Source organism: Hakea prostrata, chromosome 2, assembly GCF_041222555.1.
Source record: "Hakea prostrata isolate BN-2017 chromosome 2, UWA_Hpros_2, whole genome shotgun sequence".
NCBI classification, from domain to species: Eukaryota; Viridiplantae; Streptophyta; class Magnoliopsida; order Proteales; family Proteaceae; genus Hakea; species Hakea prostrata.
Genome location: NC_142601.1, coordinates 1,156,219 through 1,171,616, shown reverse-complemented (window position 1 = coordinate 1,171,616; position 15,398 = coordinate 1,156,219). Strand labels below are relative to the sequence as shown.

General features: G+C 37.2%; 1 protein-coding gene across 2 annotated transcripts in view; it reads right to left on the bottom strand.

The window, feature by feature from the left end:
* LOC149023178 (mediator of RNA polymerase II transcription subunit 33A-like) overlaps positions 1 to 15,398 on the bottom strand; it is an 88,707-nt gene that overhangs the window by 34,416 nt on the left and 38,893 nt on the right. For both annotated transcript variants that reach the window (XM_089143737.1, XM_089143738.1), the window contains exons 3-8: positions 10,245 to 10,598; positions 6,182 to 6,498; positions 5,907 to 5,998; positions 5,435 to 5,819; positions 5,023 to 5,233; positions 4,828 to 4,942 (exon numbers count right to left, since the gene is read on the bottom strand). In XM_089143737.1, the coding sequence (XP_088999863.1) occupies positions 4,828 to 4,942; positions 5,023 to 5,233; positions 5,435 to 5,819; positions 5,907 to 5,998; positions 6,182 to 6,498; positions 10,245 to 10,598 (1,474 nt within the window). The remainder of the gene's footprint in view (positions 1 to 4,827; positions 4,943 to 5,022; positions 5,234 to 5,434; positions 5,820 to 5,906; positions 5,999 to 6,181; positions 6,499 to 10,244; positions 10,599 to 15,398) is intronic.

The following is a 15,398-nucleotide window of genomic DNA, read 5'->3' as shown; positions in this document are numbered from 1 at the left end:
CCTACATGGAAAGAACCCTTCTCTAATACCATGAAAAATATTTGGTTGTGTCTGCTATATTTGCGATCATCACGGTCCTAACAAGCTTGATCCACAAAGCATCAAATACATCTTTGTTGGCTACACTCCTTCCTAGAATGGCTACAAAGATGCATTTGATGCTTTGCGAATCCTTTTCTTCTCCGAAATCCGTCAAATAAAGATTGAGGAACTTTACCTGTCTTCTTGGTATCACCTTCAACGCCTAAATCTTCAAAGTCATCAATTGTACAGGCCTTGGAACAGATTGATAATCTCCTTTTCAAGTGAAAAATAATCAATGAAACAGAAGAGAAGAGCGACAATCAAGATTGAGAGGAGGTGGCAGAGGAAGAAGCAGCAAAAGAAAAGAAAGAGGATGGAAGAGAGCAACGAGTAGCAGAAAAGGCATCTTCAACAAGAGCCATTTCTTCTTGGCTGACGATCTCAACTGCGATTTTTGGAATGTCGTCGGAAGGAGATTTGATCGATGAATCTGTCATTGGATTGCTCTGGATTTATTTAAAAGCTAACCATTAAAACCTGCCACTCAAAAGCCTTTGGCTTCGATTCAAAGGAAGTAGAGCTCTAACTCTCAGATTTGGGGAATGACGATGATGGCTAGAGGAGGTGGAGTAGAGGAGCACAAAGGGTTTGGAAATTCGGGGATTGCATCGGTAGAGTTAGGGACTTGATTTTGTAAATTTCAATAATTTTAAATCTTTAGATGTAAAAATAAAATTTTGTATTTACATATATACCCCTGCAATTTTTCTTACAACTGTCCAATTTGTTTTTGAATACGTGGCCAAATCTTAGCTGTTTGCAGCAGGCAGCAACTGCTGCTACAAAAAAAATCGGGAGAGACTATAGGAGTTGATTAAATTTAGGATGGTAGTGAAAGTGGAAACTTTCCATTCCATTATTTTTGCTCCCTTTTTATTCGTTTTTCCCAATACTTTTCCCTTTTCCCACTACTCACCGAAGACTAGAAACCACTTTTTTTCTTAAAGTCAAACATTGCTTCAATTTATCCCATGATTCCCTCTAAACAAAAATCTTCTCCCAAAATAGGTTTTCTCTCCTTTTAATACCTTTATGGTGTTTTTATAAGAAGAATGAAACTGCAAATAAAGAGGGAAAATGTAAGACAACCAAATAGAGTTTCCTCTTCTTCTCTAGCAAAATTTCAACCCTAGTCGTTGGTGTTTTTCTCTCCTTCATCTTCTCCAACTTCCGTTTACCGGTCTAACAATTGTGGCATGTCGTGGGATGGAGAAGAATCAATGGCAAGTAAACAACAATTTCCTTGGTGCGTTGATCTTATTTTGCTAACGTGAGCCTTGAGGGTATCATCATTGTTTCTCACATTTAAGCCTTCGTACACTACGGCGAGCAGGGAATCTTTCTGCAAGTCCAAATTTTGATCTAAAATTAAAACCATGCATGGTGATTTATGAATTTGAGCTGATTTCCATTAATATTCCAAGTTCCAATGTCAATCGTTAATCTGTAGGGAGAATATTCTAGGACTCTTACGAGTCACAAGTGACAGAGGTCTGACCATCTCTGTCCAGAATCCATATTAGAACTCCCATGTATGTTTTGGTGTGTCAAAGCCCAGATGAACATCTCAAGCATTCCCATTATAAATAATGGTTACATATAGTTGAAAACTTACTACTACTTTATTGGCTAAAAAAATGAATGCTAACTGAATTATTTTATTTGTTTTTTCTTGGTAGGTTTTTGCAAACCCAATGGGTAAAACCTGGTTTGTTCTGGGAGAAACTATGAATACATCGATGTGATTGTGGAAGCCATTAGATCCATAGTAGAAAATGACATTGGGAGCAGAATTTACGATCGCTAGGCTAGCAGATGAGTATCTATCTTTATTGGATTTGTACATTTGTTGTTTTCTTTTACTATTATTTGTCTCACGGTTTTGCTCGAGATTGGTCTTGGATATTGCATACTTACTAAAGCTTGGAAGACTTGAAACCAATCACAATCTGATCAACACAAAATACTTAACTACTAGTCCAATTCTTGTATCTATGGAAGGTTGGGGAGGAATGGAGGATTGCCCAATATGGATTGTTGGAATTAAGTTTTCAACGACAAGATTATTAAAGTATTAGGTAATAGGATTTAGGTGAGCCAAAATTAGTTTGAGCATTTACTTTATTTGGATTGGATGTTAAACAATTTATAGTACTGAATTTCTTATTTGCTATTGTTTTTGGTAAATACTAAATGATTTTTTCTTATTACTTATTAAATGAATTTGATTTCAAATGTGTTGTATATTAAGTGGATTATTCGGATTTAAAAATATGTATAATAGAAAAATGGCAGACAAATATCAAAACAACATACTTGGGGTTAAAATCTATAATTTATATATTTTTATGCACAAAAATTTGTAGTTAATATTCTAGTTATAAGTTTTATTGACAAAATGATAAAATTACGGCAGAAAAATCCAAAATAATCAACTATTATATATTTGCAATGGAAGCACTTGCAATTAAAAATCTATAGCCATAAAGTTTTAAATTTGTAACGAAAAAAATCTGCTATAGCCACGAAAATATCCACAACTACAAGTCTCACAGTTATAGATAGCTACAGAAATATCCGCAACTATATGTTTTACAGCCATAGGATAGCCGCAGGAATATCCATAGCTACAATATGTGTAGCTAGAAGTTAGCCATAGAAACATCAGCAACTATACTTTCCACAGCTAAAGGATATATAGCCACGGAAATATTTGTCGCTACATTATGTGAAGCTAGAAGTTAGATGCAGAAACATCCACAACCAACAATCAGCATCTATAGAGATGCTACAGAAACACCGTAAGTAAAAAACATAGCTATTTGTACATGTGGTGTTTTATGTGTAACTACTGCATTTGTGACAAAGCCTATACCAACAAATAGAAAAGTGCAAGTAATCCACAGCCATAGGCTATTGCTGTGGATTTCATTACCTTTTACTATGGAAATTTCAACAGTTATATGCCCTGTTTGTCGTAGTGTGAAAACGAGTGCTAGACAAAGTGGCTGATCTTTGAAGAAGAATAAGACTTAAGATCCAGGTGGCCCCCTCAAACAGGAACCACAGTCCTCGCTTCAATATTCTTAATCAAATAATCAGACTAAAAAACACTTACAAGAAAATGGGGCATTTATAGCCTACTAAAAGAATCAAAAACTACGCTTATACCTAATCTCAACAATCCAAAATAATAATAAAATATCTAATGAAACTAGAATCCTAATTAACTAAAGACTCTAATTGACACATGTTAAATCCTATTAAGTAAAGATACTAATTGACACGTGCTGGAATTAAAAACTAAAGACTCAAATGCTGAAATTAAAACCTAGTTAACTAAAGACACATGATGGAATTAGAGGATTAATTAGTCTAGGGGGGAATAAGGACAAAATTGCCGCCCCCCCCCTTGGTTCACCAGCCTAGGTACGCTTCTCCTATCTGCAGGTTTTGGGTCCAACTTAGGGTTTCGACCAAGGGGAGATTTTTGGTTCACATCATTAGGTTTCCCAATTTGATCTTAGTTTGTTTCTTTTAGAGGCTATCAATAAAGCCTCCATTCTCCGTAAACACACATTCAATTGATAGATAAATTTTCTGAGTTTGGAGGAATCAAAGTCATGTGCTTCTTTGGGAGGCCTACGGTGGATTGAGTGTGTCTTCACACTCTTCTTCAAGTTCAGCCATTGTTCTTCAAATCCCGCAGCAGATTAGCAACTCCAGTAGCCTACATTTGACTCCATGTAAGTAAACCACAACCCCAGCCCCTCCCTCTATTCCCCCTTCCCAGCCTACTCACAAGCCCTCCCACCCTTCTTCTTCCTGTGGAGCAGCAATTACCCTCCGCCTTTAGCCCTAGATTCCCTGAAACTCTTACTACCGCCCTTCTCCTATAGGATCGCATCATTCCCCTTCCCTAATCCCTACTTTTAGTTAATCAAAGAGGCCTTCATCTATTAGGCTTTCAAGTTTTCTGCAATTCATATTCAACCTCTAGAAACCATGAACCCTAGTTCCATGATAACTCCTACATCTTCCAAACCCTAACTCCAATCCCCTCACCAAACAGCTTTCCAAAACCCTTACACTCTGTCCCAACCTCACCCCTCCCAAGAATCCTAACCTCAATAGGACTCTTCAACCCAAACCTAATTCAAGTAGGACTGACCTGAACCTGTTAGCATTAACCTGAAACTATAAAACACCCACAACAGCCCCTTCCCTAACCCAACCGAAAACCCTTAGGCACCAATTTCCCTACTCTAACTTCAGTTTTCAATTCTGGAATTCCATAACAGTAACACCCAAACCTTAATTCCTCTTCAAATAAACCCTAGACCTAAATTCCAGACCTGAACTAAATTACAGCAAGGTTACAAGCTTCAAAACCAGAATTCCCTAATACTAAGCCTGGCAGAACGTTTCTAGGGTATTACCTTACAACTTTAAACCCCAATTCCTCCAAGAAACCTCCTATTACAAATGCGTACAGCCTTAGAAGACTGCTGGGTACCTAAGACAGGATCCTGGAGTGAGCCTAAATCTAGGCCAACATCCCTACAAGCTAAAACCATAGAATTTGCTTCACATCGACCAATCAAAATATTCTTTGAATCCAACTTTTTGGAATCTTTAGGGTCATACTATTAAGCTCATATTATCGGGCAATAGCCATGGGTAGAGCCAAATCAAAGACATGAAATCCAATAAAACAATAAATAATACAAAACCACTAGGTACCTGGATATTCCACCCACGGGTGAGAGATGCACCACATAGTATCTTTGCAGATGCTGACCTGTCCTCCTCTGACCCATTTAGTGCTATGTGATATAACTTCTCAATCTCCTCTAAGCTAAAAGCAACAAAGTTGATTTCAGATTAAACAATGGATGCATTAAAATGAGCAGCAATATGAAAATTCTTTTGACATACCTCGAAGCAGGAGTTGCAATTAGGGCATTCTTTAGAGGACCAGCTAATGGAGACCCTTCCATGAAGGCAGTCCAAGGAGATCCTTGAACTGGTGATGGATCCGAGGACGGGGTTACTGATGAAAGCACATAACCAGGCCAGAAGTATGCGGATGTATCAATCAACTTTCTTGTAATACAAGCCTCCACTATGAGATGTCTCATGTTCCCACCTGCCATAGGAATTAAGTTCTAGCAAAATACAGAATGCACAATGTATAAAGTGCTCTGTGAGTAAAATAGAGATCATAAAGTCTATTAACAACCCATTTCTCCCGACAATTTTACCAACACGAATCTCCAAAAAGGTTTAAGAAAGTATACAAGCATTGATCAAAAAGTTAGTACGGAAATAGGATAATGAACAAGGTCACCTGCTTTCACATAAGTATCAGCACGGCTACCACCATTAAAACTCTCATTTCCATTCTTGAAATTATAGATGAACTCTGCTGCTTTTGCAGCAGCATTATTAGCTTCAACAACAACTGGAGCAGGGGTAGATAGGAGACCAGAAAACTGCCCAAGAGCCTGAAGAGATGAAATCAGTTCGTGTCTTCTGGAAGCACTAGGAGTTCCATGCTTGTAGTCAGTTGACTCAGTTCCCAAACTTCCAAACGCCGCACCTCCCTGTAAAGCAGCTGAAGGCATTTCATCATCATCCCCCACAACACGAACAATTGCCAATGGTGTGATGGACAAAAGAACACAAAGACGAGCATCCAGATGTGGAATGGGACCTTCTAGAGGATCACGTTCCTGCAATAAAAGAACATGAGAAAATGTGAATATCAGATAATTTCTTTTTTCTAGGAGATGTGTTTTCTTATGCAGTTTCATCTCAACTCGTTGCACAAGCCGAAGGGCTGAAACCCAAAGTGCCAGGAAGGTCTCTTGCCAGCTAGCCCGGTTAATCACTTGGAGTGTCTTTGTCAATTCTGCAATTAGATTACCAAGGTATAACAAATAAGCAGAGAAAGTTGTAGCAATATTGGAAATTCTAATTTTCATTGATCATGATGCTACGAAGAAATATATATAATACAAGCTAGAGATGTATCAAATAAAGAATTTTTTTTTAAGTGTGCGTATGTGTGTGGAGTTGGAGCGGGGGTTTGCACCTGTAAGTATGTCAATTGCTGATGTGGCAGGAAGCTGCTTCCCATCCATTGCAGTCTCCATATAAATATCAAAGGGAACCCAACACGCAGCCCGGACATCTCCAATGTCGCTGGAAGACCCCCAGCTACATGATCCAATACCAATCATCACTCCAATGAGCTGGCGTCTGTTCAACTGATATTCCAAACCCAAAGCTTTCTGTACATTTGCAGATAATCTTACCAAAAGCTCACTAGCTGATTTCAAATTTGAGGAGACTGACTTATGAGCTTCAAGAAACTGAATTCTTTGAATAAGCCCATTGAATTTCTCAGCCCTATTTCTCAAGACCAAGAAACTTATTAGAACTTCTAAGAGTCCAAGAACATATAAATTTGAAACCAGAAAATATCATATTTGACATGCATCTGTATTACAAACAATGACAGTAATAATGATGAATTCGTGACTGATTCAATTTAAAAATGCTTCAACTCTCTGTAGATTATATTCACAGCAGAACCAAACACTTAACATAAATCAGAAACAAATTTAAAGTTTAGGCGATGATGTTATGACAGAAGCTACCAAAGCCAGCCCTCAGGATATTAAGCAGGGACAAGAATAAGATCAATGAGGCACATCATAATAATAAGATCAATGAGGAACACCATAATGATTACTACATTTACATGGAGGACCAGATAAAGAAGAGAGGAAACTTTGAGATAGAACCTTGGAACTGCAGGAGAGGGACAGAATCATGAAGCACACACTCAAGTTAGTAACCCAAAATCACTTTGTAATTTAAAACCTCCTCTCCAACATTGGGTAGGTTCAATTATATAAGGAAAAACAAAACAAACTAGATTCTAACACACAAACTACACTTCAATACTCAAAACTAATTTCTCATCATCATCATCACATCAACAACAAGAAGCACAACAAGCCCTGTCCCAAATAAATGGGATTGACTAGATGGATTGTTGACTTCCAATCAGCTCTATTTGAGATAATACTAGATACAAGGCTTAAGCTATGCAAATCAAACTAATTTTGCATCCAACCTTTAGATAAAGGGAAAAAACAGATTCCAACACTGAAAACTAATTTCCTGTTCAACCCCATCTCCTTTTCCTACATATCCAACTGAAAACCTGATAAAACAAAAAAGACAAAGTCTAGGTAAACTACTTCCAACCCATAATAGAGAAAAAGCTGGATTGAACCAGTTCCAATTGGATCCTGGTTTCCAAATTCAGCCATATTTGTCCAATTAGTCAAGTGCTACTACATCGATTCTCCTCCACAGGAAAGAACTTATGAAAAAAGGCTTTATGAGTCAACGAGCTGGAAAGTAATGATACAACTACTTTCCTAAGCATAATGCCCGGGAGCTTTTTAGTGGAAGAAACTTCCACTCCTTGTTTGTGCGTTATAAGAACAAAAAGAAGAATATGGAACACCTTCAAAGGGAGAACAGGGAAAAGGCTTTCGGAGATCGAGATTGGATTTCTTTTTCATCGAAAACGAAGAAGGCCAAGCCTACGGTGCGTGTTATCTGAAGGGAACACGCTTTTTCAACCGCAGTGGTATGATTGTCCATGAATCCACCAATAGAGTATGTTGACAAAAAACTATTGGTAACATTGAGATTATAGTTGTTCACCTACACAACTTTGTACGGATTTGGTTGTGGCTCTGGTTGCAATCCCAGCTTACAAAAAACTTCTTCAAAGACATCAGTGATACTACATCCTTCAATCACCATGTTGCAGAATCAGTCATATCACTTCCGACAGGTATCATCAATGACCCACTGAGTAGTCAAAACAGTACAAAGAACACAAAAAGGTACAGCTCCTAATCACAATCAATGCTGTTGACTTTATCCACCTCACAATCTGCCCACAAATTACCTCAAAACCTAGGTGCTCATTTGGAACCAAGGTCATCAAGACATCACCAAGCATCCAGCCATTATTTGGACAGCTAGGCAGCTGGTAATATTTTTGTAAGGTGCTTTGCACTGCTTATATTGGTGTTTAATCAAGTATTGGCCCTTATTTACCTAAGATCATTTAAGTAAACGTTTTTTGTATTTCATTTTCTTAAAATATTATTCATAAATAAGAAAATAGCCCCCTACTTGAATCCAATAATATTGGTCTAAAAGGAAAAATTCCAAAGGTCAACCTGACAGTTCAACAATAAAAACTAGATTCTCCTCACGAAGTGAAATTTTCAACTTATAATGGAAGGGTTTTTTACAAATTTACAAATATCATAAATCTTAATATCGTAAAACATTACCAAAAGTACCAAAAGTGTGGTAGGATATTCCTTTATTTCAATATCTAGAAAAATATTTCTGTCGAGAGCAATACTGACAGCAATTGCACTAAGAGAGGTTCGACCAGTATACAACTAATTCAATATAAGATTTAAGCAATCTAGGATTTGTTGCAACACTAGTTCTGTGAAACATCTAATTGAAGTCTACAAAAAAACAAAAGAAAAAAATTATTTTACAGGTCAAATTTTTTAGAGACACATGTTTGGATGTGATATTGATTTTATCTACATTAGTATGGTTATTTATATTGATTCACCATACGTGTAAAATTGTATAATTCTTAATGTGCCATTTGTCCCAAATAAAACGGTCACCGCCCTATTGCAAAAGTGCCTATGAAGACCCGTAAACACTGTAGTCACCTGCCTGCCTCAATAACTATCTTTGGAACATAATATATGAAATAATTCTCGTAAATTTAATCACCCAAATGGTTAGGACACTGAACACTAATCTATTTGTATCCTTTGCATATAACACAATTATGGCAACCTCTGTCACTACATAAGGCCCGCCAGAACCATGCCAAGGTAGAAAATCTGTTCAGTCACAGTTAGATCACGAAAATACCATAGATGAGATTAGCCTGCGATATGCTGAATGATTTTTCCTGAGAAGAAGATTGGTGTTACATGGAACTGTTAACCCCCAGGACAACTGGACAAGTATGTGTAGAAATGTCTTTCAAGTTTATGGCTGCTACAGACTTTTTACTACATGAAAGGCCAACGTTAGCCAAATGAATAGACTTTCTTCTCCTTCTCTTTTTTTTTTGGGGGGTGGGGGGAGGGGGGTTGTTATAGTTTCTTCTACTTTATTAAATGCAGCCTTTGAATTTTCTTTATGTATAGCATGTAACCACAGTAAATAGCCAGATTGAACAGATTGCAATTGTAAGCTTGTAGCCTGTACTTGCTGTACAAGTGCAACTTCCCCTACCCTTCTTTGCCCGTCAACCCTAACCGTCCAGCAGCACCTACTAACAATTTCACTGGTCATCAGTGCCTCTCATAGCTCTCCTTTTTCAACCTAGGTTTTGGGTTGATAAAGCTACATGGGTAAACAAACCCTGGTCCCAAATTTCCTCTCAGTCTCATTGTAAGATTAAACCTCAGTTGCAGATCTGCACATAACATCACTGTAGGACTCAATTTGAGACCCCTGAGGCTCTGAAATAATGTTAATTAGGACTTCCCTTACAGGAGTTTCAACCAATCTATGACCATATGAGGGGATTCAACATTCTGCAATCAAACTGGTTCTTCTGCAATTGGACACCCAAGATGAAATTGAAGGCAATCTCATGGTTGTAATTTAATCCTTCCTTTTATCCTTAGTTTACAAAATAACCCTCCTCTCCACTTAATTATGAACCCGTGCTATTTTTTGTTTATTCCAAGTCTACCCCTGTTCAATGATTATATTACCCTTCCATTCTCTTCATCTTACCTGGTAAGCTTTGGTGGGCCCATAAGCAACCCAAACCAAATTCTTGATCAGACATCAAATGAGAGGTAAAAACAGGATCAGACATCAAATGAGAGGTAAAAACAGAATCAGACATCAGATGAGAGGTAAAAACAGAAGTATCAAAAAGAACTATCGCAAATTTTGAAAATAAAAACTCACTAATAAGAAAACACCTGTATGATTGTGGAAAGAATAAAGAGTTCCCAATAAAGGGAAACAAGGAAACAAGCTGCACAAGGAACAGGGATGCTTACATGTTCAAGTGTACTAGACGAAGCAGAACCATTGCTTTTCTATTTTCGGTCAGTAATGCCAAGACCTCCATAGCCATAAAAGCATTCCTTCTGCGCAGTAGTTCACGATATTCCTTTCTTTCATCATTTTGATTCCCTTGAGAACTTATATCCATGGGCTGGTGTTCTTCAAGTCCAAATATACAACTGAGTTTGTCTATTGATGTTGGTTGTAAACCCCAGTCATCCAATACACAATCAGTTAAACTGATGATGACAGTAAAAAGAAACAAGACAAATGAGTGTCCAAGATCCAACATGCAAACCCCAAAAGTCTGTGAAAGTTGCAGTGCATCGTCAACGGATTTTACAATCCTGCAAAAGAGAGAAAAAATTGTAACTTTTTATAAGAAAGGCCAACTCCTTTAGTCGCAGTCCCTTTGGTAACAGTCCCTCTACTGACAGCACTGGTAATTGTGCCACACGTATCCATACTTGTATATCCCTAAAATAGATCAAAGTATGAGGAAAATAAGGACAGAACATTGTTCTAGTTAATCATGGTAGAAGATCTCGTTCTCGAGATATACAATTTTTTGGTGTCAACTCGGTGGATTTTAGGGTCCCAATTGGGTTGAAACTTGGTATTTAGCCTATTTAATGCATTCTGAACACATTAGTGGCCTTGAATTTGTCAGAAAACAACCCTACGTATGATTTTTAAGTATACCCATAGTGTGAAACCAAAATGTTGTAGGATTAGGGAATGCAAGGTTATACAACATGTAATATAGAACCTTTAAGGCATATAAATAAAAAGCAAATGTATCAAATGCATCAAGCAACCTTAATGTTATCAAAATTTCATCCATATGAGTATCACAATCTCAATTTTAAGAATAGAATAATAAAATTATACAACCATTAGAAGTTCTATATAAGTCATTATATCAAAAGTTTATAAGACAAGTAGAGAATGATTGATCTTCCTTCAATGTTGTAGATGTGCTAAGAGTAGCTGCAAGTGAAAATTCAGCTGAAGTCCACAAAAAAATGCAAAAATTGAGAGTTCCAGCAAGATCCAGGGCGAGATATAGCGAGATATGGCGACATCTCGAGCGAGATATCCCAACTCTCTGCTCTTGACCTCCATCCCGTCTTGCCTATGTGAAAAAATGAGATATCTCGCGAGATCTCCCACCATGTAGTTAATGTTTATATGAACAGTGCAAAGCCTCATATTGTCTTGTGGGAATGCTACTAGAAGATCATCTGGGACCCAAGTCCAGATCATGTGAAAACCTTATTAGAAGAATAAATTTGAACCTACGGGAGGGAATTGAAAAGTTTAGTTCAATTTGTAGGCTTTTCATTTTTGCTAGATTGGCTTTTTGCTTCAGAACCTAGCAAGTTAGAGCCTCTATTTTATTTTCTTTACCTGTACATCAAGCTTCAGCCTTATAGGGACTTTCTAATTTTTAATTTATGGCCTCAAGACCTAGCAAGATCAATTTCCATTTCCTTGTAACTTAAGCAGTGACGTATCTACTAATAAGTAGACCTATAAACGGATCAGATTCGGCTCAGATACACCACTATAAAAATCCGAATCCGATAAGCAAAAGCGCTATCCAAATACGATCCAATATCTAGCAGAAATTAACAGAAGGTTCGAATCCAGAACTTTACCAGACATCCAATAATAATCTGAATATCCAATCCGATAAGCCATTCAATTACTAATTGCCGATAATCATTTTTTTTTTTAAATTCTGATTTCAAATTTCCGATTTTTTGGTTAAAGATTAACGGTTTGGAGTCCGATTATCAGCCCTTTTAGATAAAAAGATGTTTAATACTTTACTCGTGGAATAAATTTAGGTTGATACATGTAAATTTCGACCGAAATGCCTGCAAAACCTCAAATCAAAACAAAATTCCCAATATTTCGTATTGTTACCAAGTTTCGACTGAAATTTTGCAGATTTCGACCATTTTGCAGGATTCAGCCGAAATTTCATAGGTTTCGACACTCTGACTTGTATTTTCTTGGTTTTTGTTGATTTCAAACCCTAATTTCCACAACTCCTTTGCCTTCAAACACTTCTTTTGCTCCTCTTTTGCCTTAAACCACAACAGCTACAAAGGAAACTCTTCCGTCGATAACAGAATGTGAAGCCTGAGCCATACCCAAAAAAATCCAAACTTCCCCTTTTTTATTTTTGTTTTGTTCAGGCCTTGAATAATCTTGTATTGCTTTGAAATTAATGTATGTTTAGTCTAGAACTATGATCAATGATTGTGTGTTGTTAAACTTTTTTTTTTTTTTTAAACTACTTTCTAAATTATGTATTTTCAAAAAATACATATGTATACATGATGTATTGGTTTGAACTTAATATACGTGAGACACCATCACTTAATCAAGTTGATCATTGTATTTTATTGGCTTGTTGTATATATAACCATTCTATCAAACAACTCATGTATGTTGATGAATCTATGCTTGTATGAAATATAGTTTGTACTTCTCTGAACCAATCATTTGTTAGTATACTTGAATGATAAATTTTCAATGGCTTTATGCGCAAAATACTAGCTTTATTATGTTTATTATGATTTAAATAGGCAGGAGGCAAGAAATCAGATGAAATGGAGGTCATAAAAGGCATAACCCTAGGGTTGAAATTTCAAAAAAAAGACCACATTTCAACCGAAATTTTGGTTGAAGCCTCGATAATTATGTTTTTGCCTAGGTTGAAACTTAGGTTTCGACCGAAATTAGCACCATGACTTTACTCCAACAGAATAAATTTTTATCCAGATATTATCCGATCCGATAAGCAATTGTTCGAATTCGAATCCGGTTGTTTATCAGACGGATATGGATATTTTCCGGTGAGAAAACTTCCGCATATGGACACCCTTAAACCAATACGAATGCAAATTTGGAGGCGGATTTCAACTATCCATTCGCATGTCTATTTATATGTGTTGTAATATAAGGAATTGCTCCTCTAAGAGTATATTATTCACAAGACCCCAATTGGGTATTTATAGTTACAACCTAGTTAAGTCCTATACTAAGTAGGAAAAGGAAATATAGAAATAAAACTCTAGACTTATGAGGAAACATAACCCTATTCTAATTAGGAAACCTCAGTCCATGTTTTGAACACTCCCCCTCAAGTTTGAGCATAGATATTTAACATGCCTAACTTACTTATAATGTAATTGAATATCTTCGTGCTCAAGCTCTTTGTGAGCACATCAGCCCGTTGCTCGTTTGAAGTAACAAAGGTGATATGGATCAGCCCAGCCTCAAGCTTCTCTTTGATGAAATGTCTGTCAATCTCCATATGCTTAGTCCTATCATGCTGTACTAGGTTATGAGCTATGCTGATTGCTGACTTACTATCTGAGTATAATTGTATAGGAACTTCTAAATCTGTCCCAACCTCTTGAAGCAGCCCTTTAAGCCATAGTACCTCACAAATGCCTTGAGCAATCTCCCTAAACTCGGCCTCGGCACTGGACCGCACAACTACAGCCTGTTTCTTGCTTCTCCAAGTCACAAGGTTACCTCCCACATATACACAATACCCAGAGGTAGACCTCCTATCATTTGGACATCATGCCCAATCTGCATCTGTATATGCCTCAATCTTCAAATGTCCATGAGCTGAAATTAAAATTCCTTTTCCTGGAGTAGTGTTCAAGTATCTCAAGATCCGATACACTGCATCCAAAAGTGAAGAATAGGGATCATGCATATACTGGCTAACAAGACTAACTGCAAATGTGATGTCAGGTCTAGTGTGAGATAGATAGATCAACTTTCCCACTAATTTTTGATACCTTATCTTGTCAACTGGTTCTCCTTCCTTTGCTTTCAAGTGTAGGTAAGGCTCAATACGAGTCTCAGCAGGCTTACATCCTAGCATTCCAGTTTCCTCAAGAAGATCCAATGTATACTTCCTCTGGGATAGAGATACACCACTAGTAGAATATGCCAACTTTAAACCTAGGAAATATCTTAGTTTTCCCATATCGTTGATCTCAAATTCAATTCCCAAAAAAGTCTTTAATGCTGAAATATCATCTTCACTACTGCATGTGATCACAATATCATCCACATATAATAAAAGTATAGTAGTGTGGCAACCATCTCTTTTAATAAACAAAGTATGGTCTGCATTGCTCTGTTTATAGCCATTAGATATCATTGCCTTATGGAACCTTCCAAACCACGCTCTTGGAGATTGCTTTAACCCATATAAAGCCCTCTTTAACTTGCACACTTTCCTATAAGCCTTTGTAGTAGAATACCCGGGTGGTATATCCATATATACCTCTTCTTGGAGTTCTCCATGCAAAAATGCATTCTTTACATCTAATTATTGTAAACTCCACCCTTTTATTAATTGCACATGAAATAATAGTACAAACTGTGTTCATCTTGGCAACAGGAGCAAATGTCTCCTGGTAGTCAACGCCATAAGTCTGAGTGAAACCTTTGGCCACCAATATTGCCTTGTACCTTTCAATAGTCCCATCTACCTTGTACTTGATCACAAACACCCATTTGCACCCAAAAATCTGCTTTCCTATGGGCAAAGTCACCAAGTCCCACGTTTTGTTTTTTTCCAGAGCTTGTATTTCCTCATCCATAGCTTCTTTCCAGTTTGAGTGAGATAATGCCTCGTGCCAAGTGTTAAGAATAGAAGTAGAGGACAAAGAGGAAATAAGACTTTGAAATTCTGGAGATAGAGACTGATATGAAACATAATTGGAAATAGTATGTTTGGTGCAAGTTCGAGGCTGTTTTCTTAATGCAATTGGTAAGTCTAAAGTAGGATTACAATAAGGGTCAAAGACAGACTCACCTGGAGGAACGGATTGTTTAGGGCCAGGAGCCAAAGCTTTTGACTGACTTGGTTCAGAAGGAGTCACTTGTTGCTTTTTTTGATAGGTCTTCAAAGGTCTAGTCTCCCCCTGTATATCATCCAACAGTTGTTCCTGTCCGGTCATTCCATCTTCCAAAGGAGGATCATCTGTAGGAATCTCAGGAGAAATATCGAAATGAATAATCAACATTGGAACCTCTTCACTAAAACTCTCCCCCTGAAGAGGTGTAGGGGAAAAAAAGGAATTTGTTCCTGGAACACAACATCC